A 17,629-nucleotide genomic window follows, 5' to 3' on the forward strand; every position below is an offset into this window, starting at 1 on the left:
CTCCGCTTTTCGCCAGTCCCTTACAAGTTTCTTGCTTACTCCAAATTATCTTTCTGCTGCTCGATTGCCGTTTTCTGCTGCATATTTCACTGCTTCCAGCTTGTAACCTGCAGTATATGATTTCCTTTTCGGTGCCATTTTTGTTCAGCCCTTTCTCAGTTTTTATAAGTTACCGCCAATGTTGAAATGATCAATTTTCATTGGTACGGAAGTAGTAGCAGGTAGCATCTTTTTTTTCACAATGCACTTCTGCCATGACCCGCCCCCGCCAAATTTTTATTGGTTGACGTGTGTGTGTGACGATTGCTGATATACGTCTAGTCTCTTACGTGAATGAGATAAATAATATTATTTGATAATTTACGGTAATGTCTTAATAATTTCACACATAAGTCGCTCCAGAGTATAAATCGCACCCCCGGCAGAACTATGAGAAAAGCTGCGATTTATAATCCGAAAAATACGGTAAATCTACCCGGGTAGTTTTTGGTGGAAACACCGTTGGAACTTTGAAAGTTATACGCGCACGGTCGGAAAAATACGCTTCTAACTATTAAAAAAAACAAAAAAATCTTCTGACTGACTTCGACCCGGGAGAAACGAGCAATGTCGTCTCATTTTTTTCCCCATATCACAAGATCTCGACGCCTTGCTAATGATAAGCAATAGAAGTCAGAAATCCACCTGTCAGCGTTTTTTTTGCCTATATTTCCACTGAGCATTGCGGTCCAGTTTAGCCTGCCTAATTCCGGAACGACAAAACCTGGCATGCCTCAATTCCACGGCGACCGGGGTGGCGTCAAAAAGATGGCTCGCTATGCAGTGTTTCCCATAAACTGCCAAGATACCTGTGGCGGTGGGGGCGTGGCTATGGGCGTGGTCACCATGACATCATCGAGTAATTTGCATAATTTACTACAATGATATGATTTTCTCTAAAAAGGCTCAAAAAATGTATACTTACTAATTAATAATAACAGTTTTGTTTTAAACGTCCATCCATCCATCCATCCATCCATTTTACAATATAATTACAACACTTTATGTACATATTTATATACAGATTTGAACAATAAGTTATTCACTGAAATATATTTATTAATTGTGGTTCTTACAAAAAATTTATCTTATAAAATATAAAAGCTAAAATGTCTCTTAAAGCTCTTCCCCTTTAATTAGTGCATACTAAATCATTTAACTTTAGCCTACTACTACAACCATATTATTTACCAGCAACATAAAGTGAAACAGAGGCAGAGGTGTCCTGCCACAGTCAGTAACAAATAAACAGAAAACAGTAGTGGTCAAATACAAATAAGGCAACAAGAGAAGTATCCTACACTTCTCTTTTGTAAAGTAAATCTGAACAGCCTATATGGGCATCTACATCAACTATATGATTTGCCTGAGAAGCTGGACAGGACAAAAAAAAAAAAAAAAAAAGTTTTTTTTTTTTGTTTTTTTTTGTGGCGGACGTAATTCTTTCGTGGCGGGCCGCCACAAATAAATGAATGTGTGGGAAACACTGCTATGTAAATAGCGGCACATCGTAGCAGAAACAAACTGAAATGAAGGTGCCAAAAAGTAGTATCAGCCTGAAGTTGTTGTAAAATGAGATGAAGTGTTCTGATTGGAGCACTTCATCAATGAGTCTTCTCGTTGATATGAACGTATTAGTTTCTGTAAAATGCCCAGAACTCTCAAATATCCAACAATTAGCCGCAAGGATTCGAGGAAAGTGGCTGAGTAGTTTTTGTCCGACATAAGCAAGCTGCTTGAAATTCGATAAACCGGCGTTGCCTCACGCGACTTTTACAAAATCTTTGTTTGTATTTTCCTCTCCAGGGCCGACGGACGAGCCAACCGGGCGGGAGCTCAGGCGCGGCGCGCACACGTGACCGTGAACCCAGACGTCCTGAGGACACTGATACGAGCCGGTGTGTCTGCCTGTCACACTATCTGTGTTGTGTCTCGCGCACGTCTTATCTCGGCCTGCAGCTTAACCTTTGCAGGTGAACGAGTCGCAGGAATATAAATAAGAATGGGAATAAGCAGAGGGTAGCCTGACGAGCGCCGCCGACCCCGGCCGGCACTTTGGGAAACGTTGTGTGTTATTGGCGGGGTTGCTCCGTCTGGTCGACTGACAACAGAATTTACGCCAACTGAGGGCACATTTACACAGCAGCCATGCAGCCACAAGTCTTCCTTTTTGGACCGCGAAAAGGACGCCGTAATGTGCACGCCAGGCCAGTAGTTGGCGACGTCACATCAGCACTCAACACCACTTGCTCTCCGTCGCTCACTTCATTTAGATCAGGGGTGTCACACCCGTTTCCATTGAGGGCCACATCGCAGTTATGCAGATTTTACTGTAAAAAACTGGCAGCTCAGTCACAATACTTTCACTGTAAAATTGATGGTGTTTTTTACAGCACATTACTGTGAATAGAAAAACGGTACTGCTCTGTTTTTACTGTGAAAAACTGCCAGCTCAGTTGCCAGAATTTAACTGTAAAATCTAAATGTTTTTACTGTAAATTAAAAACTGATTTTTCACGGTAAAATTCTGGTGACTAAGTTGCCAGTTTTTTGCCGTAAAAACAACTGTAGATGTTATGGTGTACTACTGTAAATGGCATAACGGTACTCTTGTTTTTTTGCAGTAAAAACTGGCAGCTTAGTTAATTTCATCGTGAAAAAACAATGGGACTGTTTTTTTTTTTTTAATTTACAGTAAAATGCTGTAAAAACCAGAGTAAATTTCACATTTTACTGTCAAATTTATTGTCATTTTTATAGCGTGCAATTTGCTGGAAAGCGTTCTTTGTAATCATAAGTCAAGCTGATAAAAACTATTATTATTTTTTTAGCAAGAAAAAAATGGTTTGAATATGCAACAATATATTTGTTGCATTATTAGATCATATTTACGTTACTGTAAAACACTAACAGCTCAGTTGCCAGAATTGTACTGTAAAATTACATTTAGTTTTTTTTTACAGTAATTTCAAATCGTATTTTTCATAGTAAAATTCTGGCAACGGAGCTGCCAGTTTTTTACTGTAAAAACAACTGTAGTTTTTATGGTATACTGCTGTAAATGGCAAAACTCGTACGTCAAGCAGATAAAAAGTATATATTTCTATTTTAGCAAGAAAAAATGGCTTGAATGTATATTAACATATTTGTTGAATTGTTATATTTAAGATAGAAATTAAGGTGATAAACTGGCATCTCAGTGGCAATAATTTTACCATAAAATTTACGGTGTTTTTTGCAAAATATTACTGTAAATGGAAAAAAAAGTACTGGTGTGTTTTTACGGTAAAAAACTGGCAGCTCAGTTGCCAGAATTTCACTGTAAAAATATATTTAGGATTTTCTTTACTGTAAATTAAAAACTGCTTTTTCACGGTAAAATTCTGGTAAAGTTGCCGTAAAAACAACTGTAGATGTTATGGTTAATGGCATAACGGTACTCTTGTTTTTTTACAGTAAAAACTGGCAGCTTAGTTAATTTCATCATGAAGAAACAACGGTACTGTTTTTTTTTTTCAATTACAGTAAAATGCTGTAAAAACAACAGTAGATTTTACTGTAAAATGTATTGTCATTTTTACAGTGTGCAATTTGATGGAAAACTTTGAATTCGTACGTCAAGCAGATAAAAAGTATTTATTTCTAGTTTAGCAAGAAAAAAATGGCTTTAATGTATATAAATATATTTGCCAAATGAAATAATCTGGCCCCCGGGCCTGGAGTTTGACACCTGTGATTTAGATGATTCCAATTCTCCGGCTGATGGGGAGGATTGTCACGCTAGAGAATTGCTGGTTTGAATCCAGACTGCGGGCTAATGGAGGCGATTTGCATCATTGTTTTAAATATCTGTACTAGGGTTTTAATGTCAATCACAAGCCTATTAGCGAGAGCTCACCTTGAGCGACAACGACGACACCCGTCAAGGCGACGTGTCAGATTAATTGAACATGTGGCGTGTGTGTGTGTGTGCATATAAATGTGTGATAATGCATGCATTACGTTGCTTGATGTTGATATGAACATCTAATATCTTGCACTTCCTCCATTTCTTCTACTCCAGGAAGCAAAGAGGATGACAGAGATGATGGCAGTGTGAGTTATTTGGCTTTTCATTGCATTTATTTACATTCCTCATCCGATGTTATGTTGTTTTACTCTAAAAGTTCTCAATTTAGCGTTCTTATTCCGCCCCAATGCTCAACTACTCATCACTACAGTGATTCCACATTCCACACATTGCCATTGAAAATGATTTCTTCATTGTCCACAGTTCTCACACTTCTCACCTGATTCAAACCATTCCAACATTAAAATGTTAAGCACATTCATAAAAGTATGCTATTTTCTACATTCTAGAACTTGTCCCCGATTTCCAAATTTGTCTTACTGTATTTTCCCAGCTATATAGCGGTATTATTATGGAGTGGTATTTGAGCCACCAAATTTTAGAATAAATAAATATTTTTACTTGTATTAGCCGCACTGGACAGTAAGCCGTAGATATACCGGTGCAAAATATTTTGTAAATATTTACTTAGATACCTTAATTGTTTCCAAACTGTGTCTGTAAAACGGCTGATCAAACAAAACAGAAGTCATCGTCATAGCTGCGTAAGCTAGCTCTCCCAAACAGACTCAATAACTCCACTGTGACGTCTTGGTGAATTTACAAAACTGAAACAATACAAAAAGAATGCCATTGTAAGTCAATAATACTAACACAGACACTCCTAAACGTGTTAGCATATTCACTAATGCTAACAAGGCTAGCTTGATTACATTATGATAGCACGTACAAACATGCATGAAAACACACCTACAGACATCACACATGGGACGTTATAGTAAGTGAGAGTTGTTTTAGTTATATTGTAAAACTTACAACCGTGGCTTGGACTGATGAATAAATAATGTTTTTGAGCAGAAAGTCTACGGACAAATACTTCTGGTTCTAGAACGAAACAGGAAGTACATTTTCAACTCGCAGCACCAGCAGTGAACAAACTTGCCCAAAAGATGGCACCATAGCACAAACAATAACACACCTTTTCAGTGTCTCCGACGGTGTGCTAGGAAAACTATTTGTGGAAAACAAAACATTATGGTCGTTAGCGAAGAAAAATCCATATATTAGTCGCACCGTTTTATATGCTGCAGGGTTCAAAGCGTGGGAAAACAGTAACAGCTTATGGTTTGGAAAATACGGTACTTACTCCAGTGTTTCCTCAATGGCGGCGGCGCCAGGTGAGGTTATTTATCGGATGACCAGTGTTGGTCATCTTTACATCTACTTCATTGTAAAAGTAACAAGTTACTCAGTAACTGTGACGTTCCTTTTCATTTTGTTATTTTATATGCTGTTCAGTTTGATAACATCTTTAACATCAAATATATTTATTTTAACTGATTGGAGAATAAAAACATTATATGCAATAGTTTAGAATATTTGGCATTTATATGTTAAGTTAAGTTAAAGTACCACTGATAGTCACACACACACTAGGTGTGGTGAAATTACTCTTTGCATCCCCTTGTTCCACCCCCTGGGAGGTGAGGGGAGCAGTGAGCAGCAGCGGTGGTCATGCTCGGGAATCATTTTTTGGGGGATTTAACCCCCAATTCCAACCCTTGATCTGATTGCAGTGTGCCGTTTAAAGGGGAACTGCACTTTTTGGGAAATTTGCCTATCGTTCACAATCATCATGAAAGACCTGACGACGGATGGATTTTTAAAAATGCATTGTAAATATTTGATAAATGTGACCAAAATCCACTTACAATGAAGCCTATAGAAGCCCTTTAATTCTGCCTAAAGAACCCCTAAAAAACATCCAGAAACCTCTATTAAGGTTTTATATACATGACGTAAGTATATATGTAATGTAGTAACGGGCACATTTATAATAACATTTAATGATCATTTTAAACACATGTGGCGCATTAATTTCAAAAACGCTTTGCTTTTTTCTTCTTCTCCATCACTGATTATAATTCACTGCAGACTTCATGAGAGCCAACAAACATAATGAAACATCACTTACTGTACAATGTCTGCTGTCATTAGGATGCTGACTGCGAGGATTTTCATATATTCCTGTTTAGATGAAGAATGACTCATAATCCTTGTGAAGAACAAGCATTTTTCGTATCGTCCTCGCCAGTTCCAGGTCCTAAATGGCTGTCAAAAGTGTCCCAACTTGTCAGATTAATACTTCAGCCATCTGCTTTTCAGGTGACAGGTATGATTTATGACAGGGGTCACCAACGCGGTGCCCGCGGGCACCAGGTAGCCCATAAGGACCAGATGAGTAGCCCGCTGGCCTGTTCTAAAAATAGCTCAAATAGCAGCGCTTACCAGTGAGCTGCCTCTATTTTTTAAATGTTATTTATTTACTAGCAAGCTGGTCTCGCTTTGCTCGACATTTTTAATTCTAAGAGAGACAAAACTCAAATAGAATTTGAAAATCCAAGAAAATATTTTAAAGACTTGGTCTTCACTAACTGACAAAGAAACAGATAACAGATTTGGTGTCCAGTTCAAAGTGTGACATGATTTATTTAAAAATTTAAGAGTTGACTTTTATATTTTACATGAGTTATTTGTACAAACATGGTGCAAAGTAATTCATGATTTGTTAAAAAATGTTAGTGGCTAGCTAGTTAAAATGGAATATTGAGATTTCACAAGACTGTCTTAGAAGTGATCATTTGAAAATGTTCAATTTGAAAAATGTGCACTTGGAGAAAATATAAAAATAAAGTGTTGCATGTTGATATTTATCTGTTTCTATATATATTTATTGTGAGAAATCATTAAGATGATCAGTGTTTCCACAATGATAAATATCATTAATTATTAATAATAACATAGAGTTAAAGGTAAATTGAGCAAATTGGCTATTTCTGGCAATTTATTTAAGTGTGTATCAAACTGGTAGCCCTTCGCATTAATCAGTACCCAAGAAGTAGCTCTTGGTTTCAAAAAGGTTGGTGACCCCTGATTTATGATCTACGTTAAACTTGCAGGGAGCAGGGAAGCGAGGAAACAGCAAACCACTCGATGATGTAAACATATGGACATCTGGAAGTGATCACGGCGCCACTATAAATAGTTTGTCTGCATTAGCGCTTATAATAATGCTATCACTAATACTTGGTTAATATTCAAGTCACGAAATGTAAATTGAGTATTGTTGGCGCTTTTTGAATGGTTATTTATCGCATTTCATGGACGGAATAGTAGAGCTCCGATTGGCTCCGCTGTAAGCAGACTTTTTATGTATGATTATTTAATATTTAGAATGTACTAAAAAAAAAAATCGATCCTTTCATAATGATTGTGAACGATCGGCAAAATTCCAAAAAACTGCAGTTCTCCTTTAAATAGATGTTAGAATACATTTGATTAATCATTATAAACAAGCGGTAGAAAATGGATGGATGGATTATAATTATTAATAATCATTATAAAAATCTTATATAGCGTTTTTAAATCTGTGACACAAAGTGGCAAGGGAAGACTGTACTTCCATTTTCCCAAACCGGTTCAAACCATCCTCAATCAATCAATCAATCAATCAATGTTTACTTATATAGCCCTAAATCACGAGTGTCTCAAAGGGCTTAACAAGCCACAATGACATTTGTCAGATCCCACATCAGGGCAAGGAAAAACTCAACCCACTGGGACAATGAGAAACCTTGGAGGGGACCGCAGATGTGGGGACACCCCCCGGGTGACCCCCGGGCGACCGGTGCAATGGGCGTCGAGTGGATCTAGCATAATATTGTGAGAGTCCAGTCCATAGTAGATCTAACATAATAGTGAGAGTCCAGTCCATAGTGGGGCCAGCAGGAGACCATCCCGAGCGGAGACAGGTCAGCAGCGCAGAGACGTCCCCAACCAAGCCACATCCTAACACCAAAACGTTCAGGCTGTCTGTTCTTTACATTCCCTGGTTGGTATTCCCAGAATGCCACAATTCCCGGGCCTGAAATTCCCATAGAAATGTTCTCACATCCCTCCACCGATTTCAAATCCTTTCAGTATCAAAACATACAGGCTAATAATTTTCCACATTCCAAAAAATTCACACTTTTTACCGTAATTCCACATTTCTTTACAGTGTTTCAGTTAAGCCTCAGCTTCCTTTAGTTTTTTTTAAGGCTGTAAAGTGATTATTTTTCAATCACATTAATCACACTATTGAACTGTGATAGATCATGACTAATCAAGGGTTATTATTAGAGATGTCTGATAATATCTGCCGATATTATCGGCGGATAAATGCTTTAAAATGTAATATCGGAAATTATCGGTATCGTTTTAAAAAGTAAAATTAATGACTTTTTAAAACGCAGCTGTACGGAGCGGTACATATCCGGTAAAACACGGACGTAGGTCTAGTATACTCTGGACTGAAGCTGTGTGCCTTCATTGTTTTTGTAGCTGTTGTTTTGAGGCATGTTTAAAAAAAATAAAAAATAATGCACTTTGTGAAAGTCAAAGTATAGTATTTCCCATAGTTGTAATGGGTATCAGGATTATCTCAGGAAGGAAGAGCATGTCCCAAAGTCCAAGTTGTTTTGAGGCATGTTAAAAAAAATAATGCACTTTGTGACTTCAATAATAAATATGGCAGTGCCATGTTGGCACTTTTTTCCATAACTGGAGTTGAAGTTGTTCTCTTATTTTGAAAAAAACCTTGTTTTTGATTGATTGATTGAAGCAGTACAGTACATATTCCGTACAATTGACCAATAAATGGTAACACCCGAATAAGTTTTTCAACTTGTTTAAGTCGGGGTCCACGTTAATCAATGCATGGTAAAGTTACATTGTTTAATGCATCCAGCGGGGCATCACAACAAAATTAGGCATAATAATGTGTTCATTCCACGACTGTATATATCGGTATTGGTTGATATCGAAATCGGTAATTAAGAGTTGGACAATATCGGATATCGGCAAAAAAGCCATTATCGGACATCTCTCGTTATTATTTGCTTGCATGAATAAAATTAGCTTTAGAATATACCCCAATAATTAGATACAAATGCAATTTGGTAGTCAGAATGTCTTACAAGAGCATTTCTTAAATGTGTTACCAACCTGCAACAACTTGGTGACAGTAGGAATTCACCGCACATTTTGAAAGTATTTGCAATAATATTGCAAACAAGATACAGTTAGTAATAGATAATATAGTAAACACAATCATAAACAACTTAACTGAGTGCACCATTTAAATCTGCATTTACTCTTCCTGACTTTAACCAGTTCTTTAAAAGAACAAGCTTATTCAGATGACAATGCTGATCTCTGTTTTCAATGCGAGCCCAGCTCGTTGTAATTACTCAAAGATTTCCAATAAGCAAAATAAAGCCACATTCAGCCGGTATTTGCAACTTGTTGCTCTTGTTTTTGTAGCACAGTTGGCTTATCTTTGCTGTAATTGTGCCTCTCCAAGGTAATGTACGTCAGAGCACCTGTTTTTATTAGAGATGTCCGATAATATCGGACTGCCGATATTATCGGCCGATAAATGCTTTAAAAGGTAATATCGGAAATTATCGGTATCGGTTTCAAAAAGTAAAATTTAAGACTTTTTAAAACGCCGCTGTACGGAGTGGTACACGGACGTAGGGAGACGTACAGAGCAGTTGCGTATCCCAGTCATACTTGCCAACCCTCCCGATTTTCCCGGGAGACTCCCGAATTTCAGTACCCCTCCCGAAAATCTCCCGGGGCAACCATTCTCCTGAATTTCTCCCGATTTCCACCCAGACAACAATATTAGGGGCGTGCCTTAAAGGCACTGCATTTGCGTGCCGGCTTAATCACATAATATCTATGCTTTTCACACACACAAGTGAATGCAAGGCATACTTGGTCAACAGCCATACAGGTCACACTGAGGGTGGCCATATAAACAACTTTAACACTGTTACAAATATGCGCCACACTGTGAACCCACACCAAACAAGACTGACAAACACATTTCGGGAGAACATCCGCACCGTAACACAACATAAACACAACAGAATACCCAGAACCCCTTGCAGCACTAACTCTTCCGGGACGCTACAATATACACCCCCCCCCCCGCTGCCCCCTAACCAAGCCCCCAACCTCAACCCCGCCCACCCCAACCTCCTCATGCTCTCTCAGGGAGAGCATGTCCCAAATTCCAAGCTGCTGTTTTGAGGCATGTTAACAAAAAATAATGCACTTTGTGACTTCAATAATAAATATGGCAGTGCCATGTTGGCATTTTTTTTCCATAACTTGAGTTGATTTATTTCGGAAAACCTTGTTACATTGTTTAATGCATCCAGCGGGGCATCACAACAAAATTAGGCGTAACAATGTGTTAATTCCACGACTGTACATATCGGTATCGGTTGGAATCGGTAATTAAGAGTTGGACAATATCGGCAAAAAAACCATTATCGGACATCTATAGTTTTTATTATTATTTAGCTTCCCTTATGATATACATTTGAATAATAGCTTGTAGATCTTTAAATGTGCCTGGTGATGCTGTGCTTATCTCTCAGGAGGATGACGGCCTTGCGATGCTTCGACTGCTTCATCTTGGAACCGTTGGATGACAACAACAAGCACACCTAAGAGTCATTAATCATCGTTGCTATGGATAAAAGTGGGCTTCCGAAGTTCAACAAGCTTCCAAAGAAGGAAAGAAAACTGATGACGACGCAGCATCAGGACCAATTCCAAGGTGGCCAGTTGGTGAAGTTTGCTCCTTAGTAATGGAGTGCAGCTTCATCTCCAAGAGTTCACAGGTCACTGGACGAGGCACAGCCACACCTAACTCATCCAGCCATATACGGTAGGCGCTGGGGCACAAGTCACTTCATCTCAGAGACGGAAACCACAGCTTTTACCTTTCAAAGGTCCCATCCTAAAAAAAAAACATTTGATATATTTCCATCCCTGACAGTGAATGTTCCTCAAGGTGTGTGTGTGTTTGCGTGTGTGTGTGTCGAGCGAGATTACGGGCCACAGTTTTATTCATGAATAGGAGCCAAGCAGCGACTTTAAAGCGTGGCGCCGAGCCCCTTTCCTGAACAGCCGCCATGCTCGTGTCAGAGCTGTCGACGCGGCGCGCTCAGCGGCTAATCTGACAGCGCCGTGCGAGCCCTAATCCCTCACTGTATCCTAATCTATTTACTTTGCATTCTAAGAGGATTTCCATCCCAAAAAATATACAAGAAGTGATGTTGGAAATGGACAGAAGATCAGCGCGGATGCTTTTCTGCTCTTTTTTACCCCCCTTGTTTGTTTTGTTAGCTTTCAGGAAAAGAAAAAATCATTGTATGTTTTCGGGGAGTCAATCCCCTGCGAGAGGGACGTCTGAAAGGAATTACATTTGTGACTGATACTAATACTTCTCTTATGTAAACATCCAAATGTGATATTTGGCTTGCCGCGGTGCCGTCACGCCGCTCGCTGCTGCTGCTGCTGCCTTCATTCACTGCGCTAATTCACTGAGCATCTCCTCATTGTTGGACCTGACAGCTGCAACATTGCTGAACAGCGGAGGACCAGCTCCTCTCTCGCTCTCGCACGTCAGCAGCAGCACGCCAACAAAGGCCCACACTGTGGACTTCACGACGTGCAAACACACAACAAGGCCAAGTGCTCTCCGCAGCGCCCCTTGAAGCAGTTTGAAGTCATAAATAGTAATGACTGTCAGCCTATTAGTAGTGAAATTAGGCACTGGCCTCGTTCATCTTTGGAAATGAAGGCAGCCTGCAGCACTTTTTTTTATTTATTTTTTTACATGGACAACCTGTCTGTGGACCCACTTTTTAGTCCCTGGCCACCTCTGCAAAAAAAATTACCCTCTCATGTCGACTTCAACATTAGCGCTGGGCCTCATGGCTAAAACCCGTATCACGATATATCAGTCGATGTTGATCATTATTTTTGATAGGTCATAAAAATATCAATAAGAACCAAGAGAAAAATATGTTAAATGTAGAGATGTCCGATAATGGCTTTTTTGCCGATATTCCGATATTGTCCAACTCTTAATTACCGATTCCGATATCAACCGATACCGATATATACAGTCGTGGAATTAACACATTATTATGCCTAATTTTGTTGTGATGCCCCGCTGGATGCATTAAACAATGTAACAAGGTTTTCCTAAATAAATCAACTCAAGTTATGGAAACAAATGCCAACATGGCACTGCCATATTTATTATTGAAGTCACAAAGTGCATTATTTTTTTTAACATGCCTCAAAACAGCAGCTTGGAATTTGGGACATGCTCTCCCTGAGAGAGCATGAGGAGGTTGAGGTGGGCGGGGTGTAGGGGTAGCGGGGGGTGTATATTGTAGCGTCCCGAAAGAGTTAGTGCTGCAAGGGGTTCTGGGTATTTGTTCTGTTGTGTTTATGTTGTGTTCGGGATGTTCTCCCGAAATGTGTTTGTCATTCTTGTTTGGTGTGGGTTCACAGTGTGGCGCATAAGTGTAACAGTGTTAAAGTTGTTTATACGGCTACCCTCAGTGTGACCTGTATGGCTGTTGAGCAAGTATGACTTTCATTCACTTGTGTGTGTGAAAAGCCGTAGATATTATGTGATTGGGCCGGCACGCAAAAGCAGTGCCTTTAAGGTTTATTGGCGCTCTGTACTTCTCCCTACGTCCGTGTACCACTATGTACAGCGGCGTTTTAAAAAGTCATACATTTTACTTTTTGAAACCGATACCGATAATTTCCGATATTACATTTTAAAGCATTTATCGGCCGATAATATCGGCAGTTCGATATTATCGGACATCTCTAGTTAAATGTAATCATTTTTATTTCAAATGTGACCTTCCTCAGCTATCAAGGCTGACAGGAAAGGAAATGTCAACAGAAGCATGGAAAACAATCAATAAAAAAAACCTTCTAAAATCATAAAGAGGACTTAATAACATCTTAAAATAAAGGTGCAAAAATAAGGACTATGGAAGAAAGGCTTAATAAAGTGGAAACAAATTGTGTGAAAATGTATTTTTTATTGATATCGATTACGTGATATCTGTTTTATCTCCCTGCCCTATTCAACGTACACGCTCAACCCCTATTATCGACAATTTGCGAGAACCAAAAAGGCTTGTTTACGAAAAAAATTCAGTTTATGTTGATGTGTGTTGTAGTATTGTTAACTTTTTCACTTTTGCTCAGCAGTGTTAAATAACAGCAACATGACTGTGTTGTGTACTAGGCAAATGGAAGGAGGCAACACCAGGGCAGAACTGCGGTTTAGAAGGTTTATTGAAACCTTTGATGAATGTGTGGGGTGTGTATGCTACCACTAGTGAATGAATGCGGACGATGTGTGGAATTAACAATGTGGAATTTACCAGAGGATGTTGTCGGTGCGTGTTGGATGTATCTTTCGTCAGATCCAAGGGGGAAGGCGAAGAGGCAGTCAGCAGGAAGGCAAGCAGTCGGGGGCTGGAGAGAGGTCACAATGTCAGGGTCCAAGCAGTTGTCGAGGATCGGGGAAGGCAAGTAAAGATCCGGGAGGAGGTCGTGAGGCAAGACACGATCAAAGACACTGTGGAAAACACAAAAGACATCAAATCGGAATCGAGGGAGAGCACAAGAAGGCAAGCAAGGAACAAGGGAGGGGTGCCAGACGTGATGCTTACTTAGGGAAGATTGGCTACGTTCTGGCGAAGGTCTCCTGGCTTTGCTGGTCTTTTATGCTGCTCCCTCTCGTCAAGTGCAGGTGTGCTGAAGAGTGATTGTTTGCAGCCTTGTCGCTGTGTGGGCGTGCTGCTCCCAGCACGAGCAGGGGCGTGTCCGGGCAAGCAGCCAGAGGAGGAATCTTGACACTCAGTTGCAGGAGCAACACGGGTTCGAGTCCGCGTCGTGACAGTACCCCCCCCTTAGGCGAGGCACCCGACGAGCGCCGGGCAGCATCAGGATTGGCACGGTAGAAATCCTCTAGAAGTGAGGGATCGGCAAGATAGGAGGCCGGCACCCAAGATCTGTCTTCTGGCCCATATCCCTCCCAGTCAACCAGATATACGAGACCCCTACCCTGTCGACGGACCCTGAGGATCTCTTTAACCGTCCAAACCTGATCTCCATTTTCTAGGAACCTAGCGGGAGGGGGGGTAGGGACAGGAGGAGACAGAGCGCTCTCCGCTACCGGTTTTATCTGTGATACATGGACTACCGAGTGTCTCTTGACCGAGGGTGGAAGAGCTAGCTTGACAGATACGGGGTTGATGATTGAGGTGATGGGAAAAGGACCTACATACCGTGGTGCTAATTTCTTAGAAGGTACCTGAAGATTTAGGTCCTTCGCCAGTAACAACACTTGCTGTCCTGGCCGATAGGATGGAGCAGGGATGCGATGGTGGTTGGCGTTACGGCACATCTTAGCAGAAGCCTTCTCTAAGGCTGCACGAGCGGCTCTCCACACCCTCTGACACTTCCTTATATGGGCCTTAGTAGAGGGTACCGCTATCTCCAGTTCTTGCTGGGGAAACAAGGGGGGTTGATAGCCCAATGAACATTCAAAAGGTGACATACCGGTAGCGGAGCTTTTCAAGGAGTTGTAAGAATATTCTACCCAAGGAAGGAACTTGCACCAGGTTGTGGGCTTCTTGCTGGCGACGCAGCGGAGCATGGTTTCGACGCTTTGGTTAGGCCTTTCTGCCTGCCCGTTGCTCTGGGGGTGGTATCCCGAAGTGAGACTGACCGAGGCCCCAATCCCCCTACAGAAGGCTCTCCAGACTTGTGAAGAAAACTGAGGGCCCCGGTCAGAGACAATGTCTACCGGGATACCATGAAGCTTGATCACGTGGAGGGTGAGGAGGTCGGCCGTCTCCGAAGCAGATGGTAATTTGCTCAGCGGAATGAAATGTGCTGCCTTGGAAAAACGGTCCACAATGGTTAATATAGTGGTGTTACCTCTGGAGGCCGGGAATCCTGTGATGAAGTCCAAGGCGATGTGTGACCAAGGGCGGGCAGGGATGGGAAGCGGGAGAAGAAGACCAGCTGGAGGTCTATGAGAGGCCTTGCTGCGGGCACAAGAAGAACAAGCTGCGATAAACTCACGCGTGTCTCTGGCCATGGATGGCCACCAGAAGCGTCTACGAAGCAGTGATAGGGTTCGTTGGAATCCAGGATGGCACGAGAACAGGCTAGAATGACCCCAATCCAGGACTCTGGATCGCAGTTCCTGATGGACAAAAAGCTTGTTGGGTGGTCCACCCCCAGGTCCTGGATTGGAGCGCAGCGCAGTCTTGACAAGTTCCTCCACTTTCCAGGAGACCATCCCCACGATACGAGAGGGAGGCAGAATGGGAACATCTACTGAGCGCTCTGAAGGTTCCTCCATAAACACTCTGGAGAGAGCGTCCGCCTTAGCGTTCTTAGATCCGGGTCTGAAAGATAGCAAGTAGTCGAATCGGGAGAAGAATTGTTGCCATCTTGCCTGTCGATTATTCAGCCTCCTGGCAGAGCGGATGTGGAGGAGATTGCTGTGGTCGGTCAGGATCTGGAACTGGTGACGAGCCCCCTCCAACCAATGTCTCCATTCGGCGAGAGCTTCGTGGACCGCCAACAGCTCTCTGTTCCCAGCGTCATAGTTCCGCTCTGCCAGGGATAGGCGTCTGGAAAAGAATGCAACTGGGTGAATCAAACTGTCAACCTTAGAGCGTTGGGAAAGTATAGCACCAATCCCGGAGTCGGAGGCGTCCACCTCTACGAGAAAAGGTACGTCCAAGTCAGGGTGGACGAGGACAGGGGCGGAGATGAAGCTCCTCTTCAGTTCTTCAAAGGCTTTGTTGGCAGCATGCGACCATACAAAAGAGCTTTTAGGAGAGGTGAGAGCATGGAGTGGTGCGGCAATCCGACTGAAGTCCTGGATGAAGCGACGGTAAAATCCAGCGAAGCCGAGAAACCTCCGTAACTCTGTTCTGGAAGATGGCTGAGGCCAATCCACCACGGCATCCACCTTCTTGGGATCAGCTCTGATGTGTCCCTTTTCCTTAATCCGCACAAGATGATAGGCGTTTCGGAGATCCAGTTTAGAGAAGATAGTTGCAGGGGCCAACGGTTCGAATGAAGAGTTAAGCAGCGGTAGGGGGTATTTGTTCTTTATTGTTATATTGTTGAGGTGACAGTAGTCAATGCAAGGTCTGAGTGAGCCGTCTTTCTTGGAGACGAAGAAGAATCCAGCTGCCAGTGGAGATTTGGACGGGGTGATGATCCCAGAAGCTAGGCCCTCAGTAATGTAGGTCTTCATGGCCTCTTTCTCTGGGAGTGACAGGTTATAGAGACGGCTAGCAGGTAGTTTAGCCTCCGGAAGGAGCTCAATGGCACAGTCGTAAGGTCTATGTGGGGGAAGACCCTGTGCTTGCTCCTTGTTGAACACCTCAGCTAGGTCATGGTAGCAGACTGGTATAAGGGATAGATCCGTCTGAGGGGCACTGGTACTGGGGCGGTGGACCGAAGAGGAAGCAGCTCTGAGGCAGTTAGCGTGACAGGGTGTGCTCCACGCCAAAATCCTGCCAGTCGTCCAAGAGACGTGGGGGTCATGTTGCCGGAGCCAGAGGAGGAATCTTGACACTCAGTTGCAGGAGCAACACGGGTTCGAGTCCGCGTCGTGACAGACTGTCTAGTTACACAACATTGAACCTGAACACAGTGACTTCCTTTTCAGCTTCAAAATAAAAGTATGGCAGCATTACCTTCTACAACAGCAACTAAGCATGTGTTAGCCACTGGAAGAAAGATTTGTGCATGTACAAAAGCTTAATTTGCACAATAAATATCATCAGGTCGATTATATCATACCAATTAATCCCATAACATAAAAAAAAAAATCTCAGATAAAATAAAAAACTCACCAATGAAGCTATATTACCTGTACTGTCATGGGTTAGGATGAGCAAGCCAAGCCCTCCTTTTCTCCTGCTCGTAAACAAACATTTTTTTACTGTATCAGAGGAAGACTTTCTGCGTCTTATTCGCACTAAATTGAGCTTCAACGCATCAAACCTTCTCAGCCACCTAAAACGCCAGCAATGCTACTAAAAAGCCTACACAGATGCCTGCTGATAAAAAGCTGCCCCAAAGTCAGCTGCAAAGAAAGATGTGCACAAACTACACTTAAGTCAAAATATAAATAATATATTTACAGCACTGGTTCTTAAAGGCCTACTGAAATGATTTTTTTCTATTTAAACGGGGATAGCAGATCCATTCTATGTGTCATACTTGATCATTTCGCGATATTGCCATATTTTTGCTGAAAAGATTTAGTAGAGAACATCGACGATAAAGTTCGCAACTTTTGGTCGCTGATAAAAAAAAGCCTTGCCTGTACCGGAAGTAGCGTGACGTTGCAGGTTGAAAGGCTCCTCACATTTCCCCATTGTTTACACCAGCAGCGAGAGCGATTCGGACCGAGAAAGCGACGATTACCCCATTAATTTGAGCGAGGATGAAAGATTTGTGGATGAGGAACATGAGAGTGAAGGACTAGAATGCAGTGCAGGACGTATCTTTTTTCGCTCTGACCGTAACTTAGGTACAAGC

General features: G+C 41.8%; 1 protein-coding gene across 6 annotated transcripts in view; it reads left to right on the forward strand.

The window, feature by feature from the left end:
- wdpcp (WD repeat containing planar cell polarity effector) overlaps positions 1 to 17,629 on the forward strand; it is a 189,447-nt gene that overhangs the window by 167,748 nt on the left and 4,070 nt on the right. For 5 of the 6 annotated variants that reach the window (XR_009827347.1, XR_009827348.1, XR_009827350.1 and 2 more), the window contains 2 exons: positions 1,846 to 1,937; positions 4,103 to 4,134. Coding sequence is in view for 1 of the 6 variants with exons in the window: in XM_062059490.1 (XP_061915474.1) it covers positions 1,846 to 1,937; positions 4,103 to 4,134; positions 10,603 to 10,656 (178 nt within the window). In the remaining 5 variants the exon portion in view is untranslated. Of the gene's footprint in view, positions 1 to 1,845; positions 1,938 to 4,102; positions 4,135 to 10,602; positions 12,304 to 17,629 lie in introns of those variants that run through there. The other variant, XM_062059490.1, reaches the window with a different exon arrangement.

The sequence above is a fragment of the Entelurus aequoreus genome, linkage group LG09 (assembly GCF_033978785.1).
Source record: "Entelurus aequoreus isolate RoL-2023_Sb linkage group LG09, RoL_Eaeq_v1.1, whole genome shotgun sequence".
In the NCBI taxonomy this organism is placed as follows: Eukaryota; Metazoa; Chordata; class Actinopteri; order Syngnathiformes; family Syngnathidae; genus Entelurus; species Entelurus aequoreus.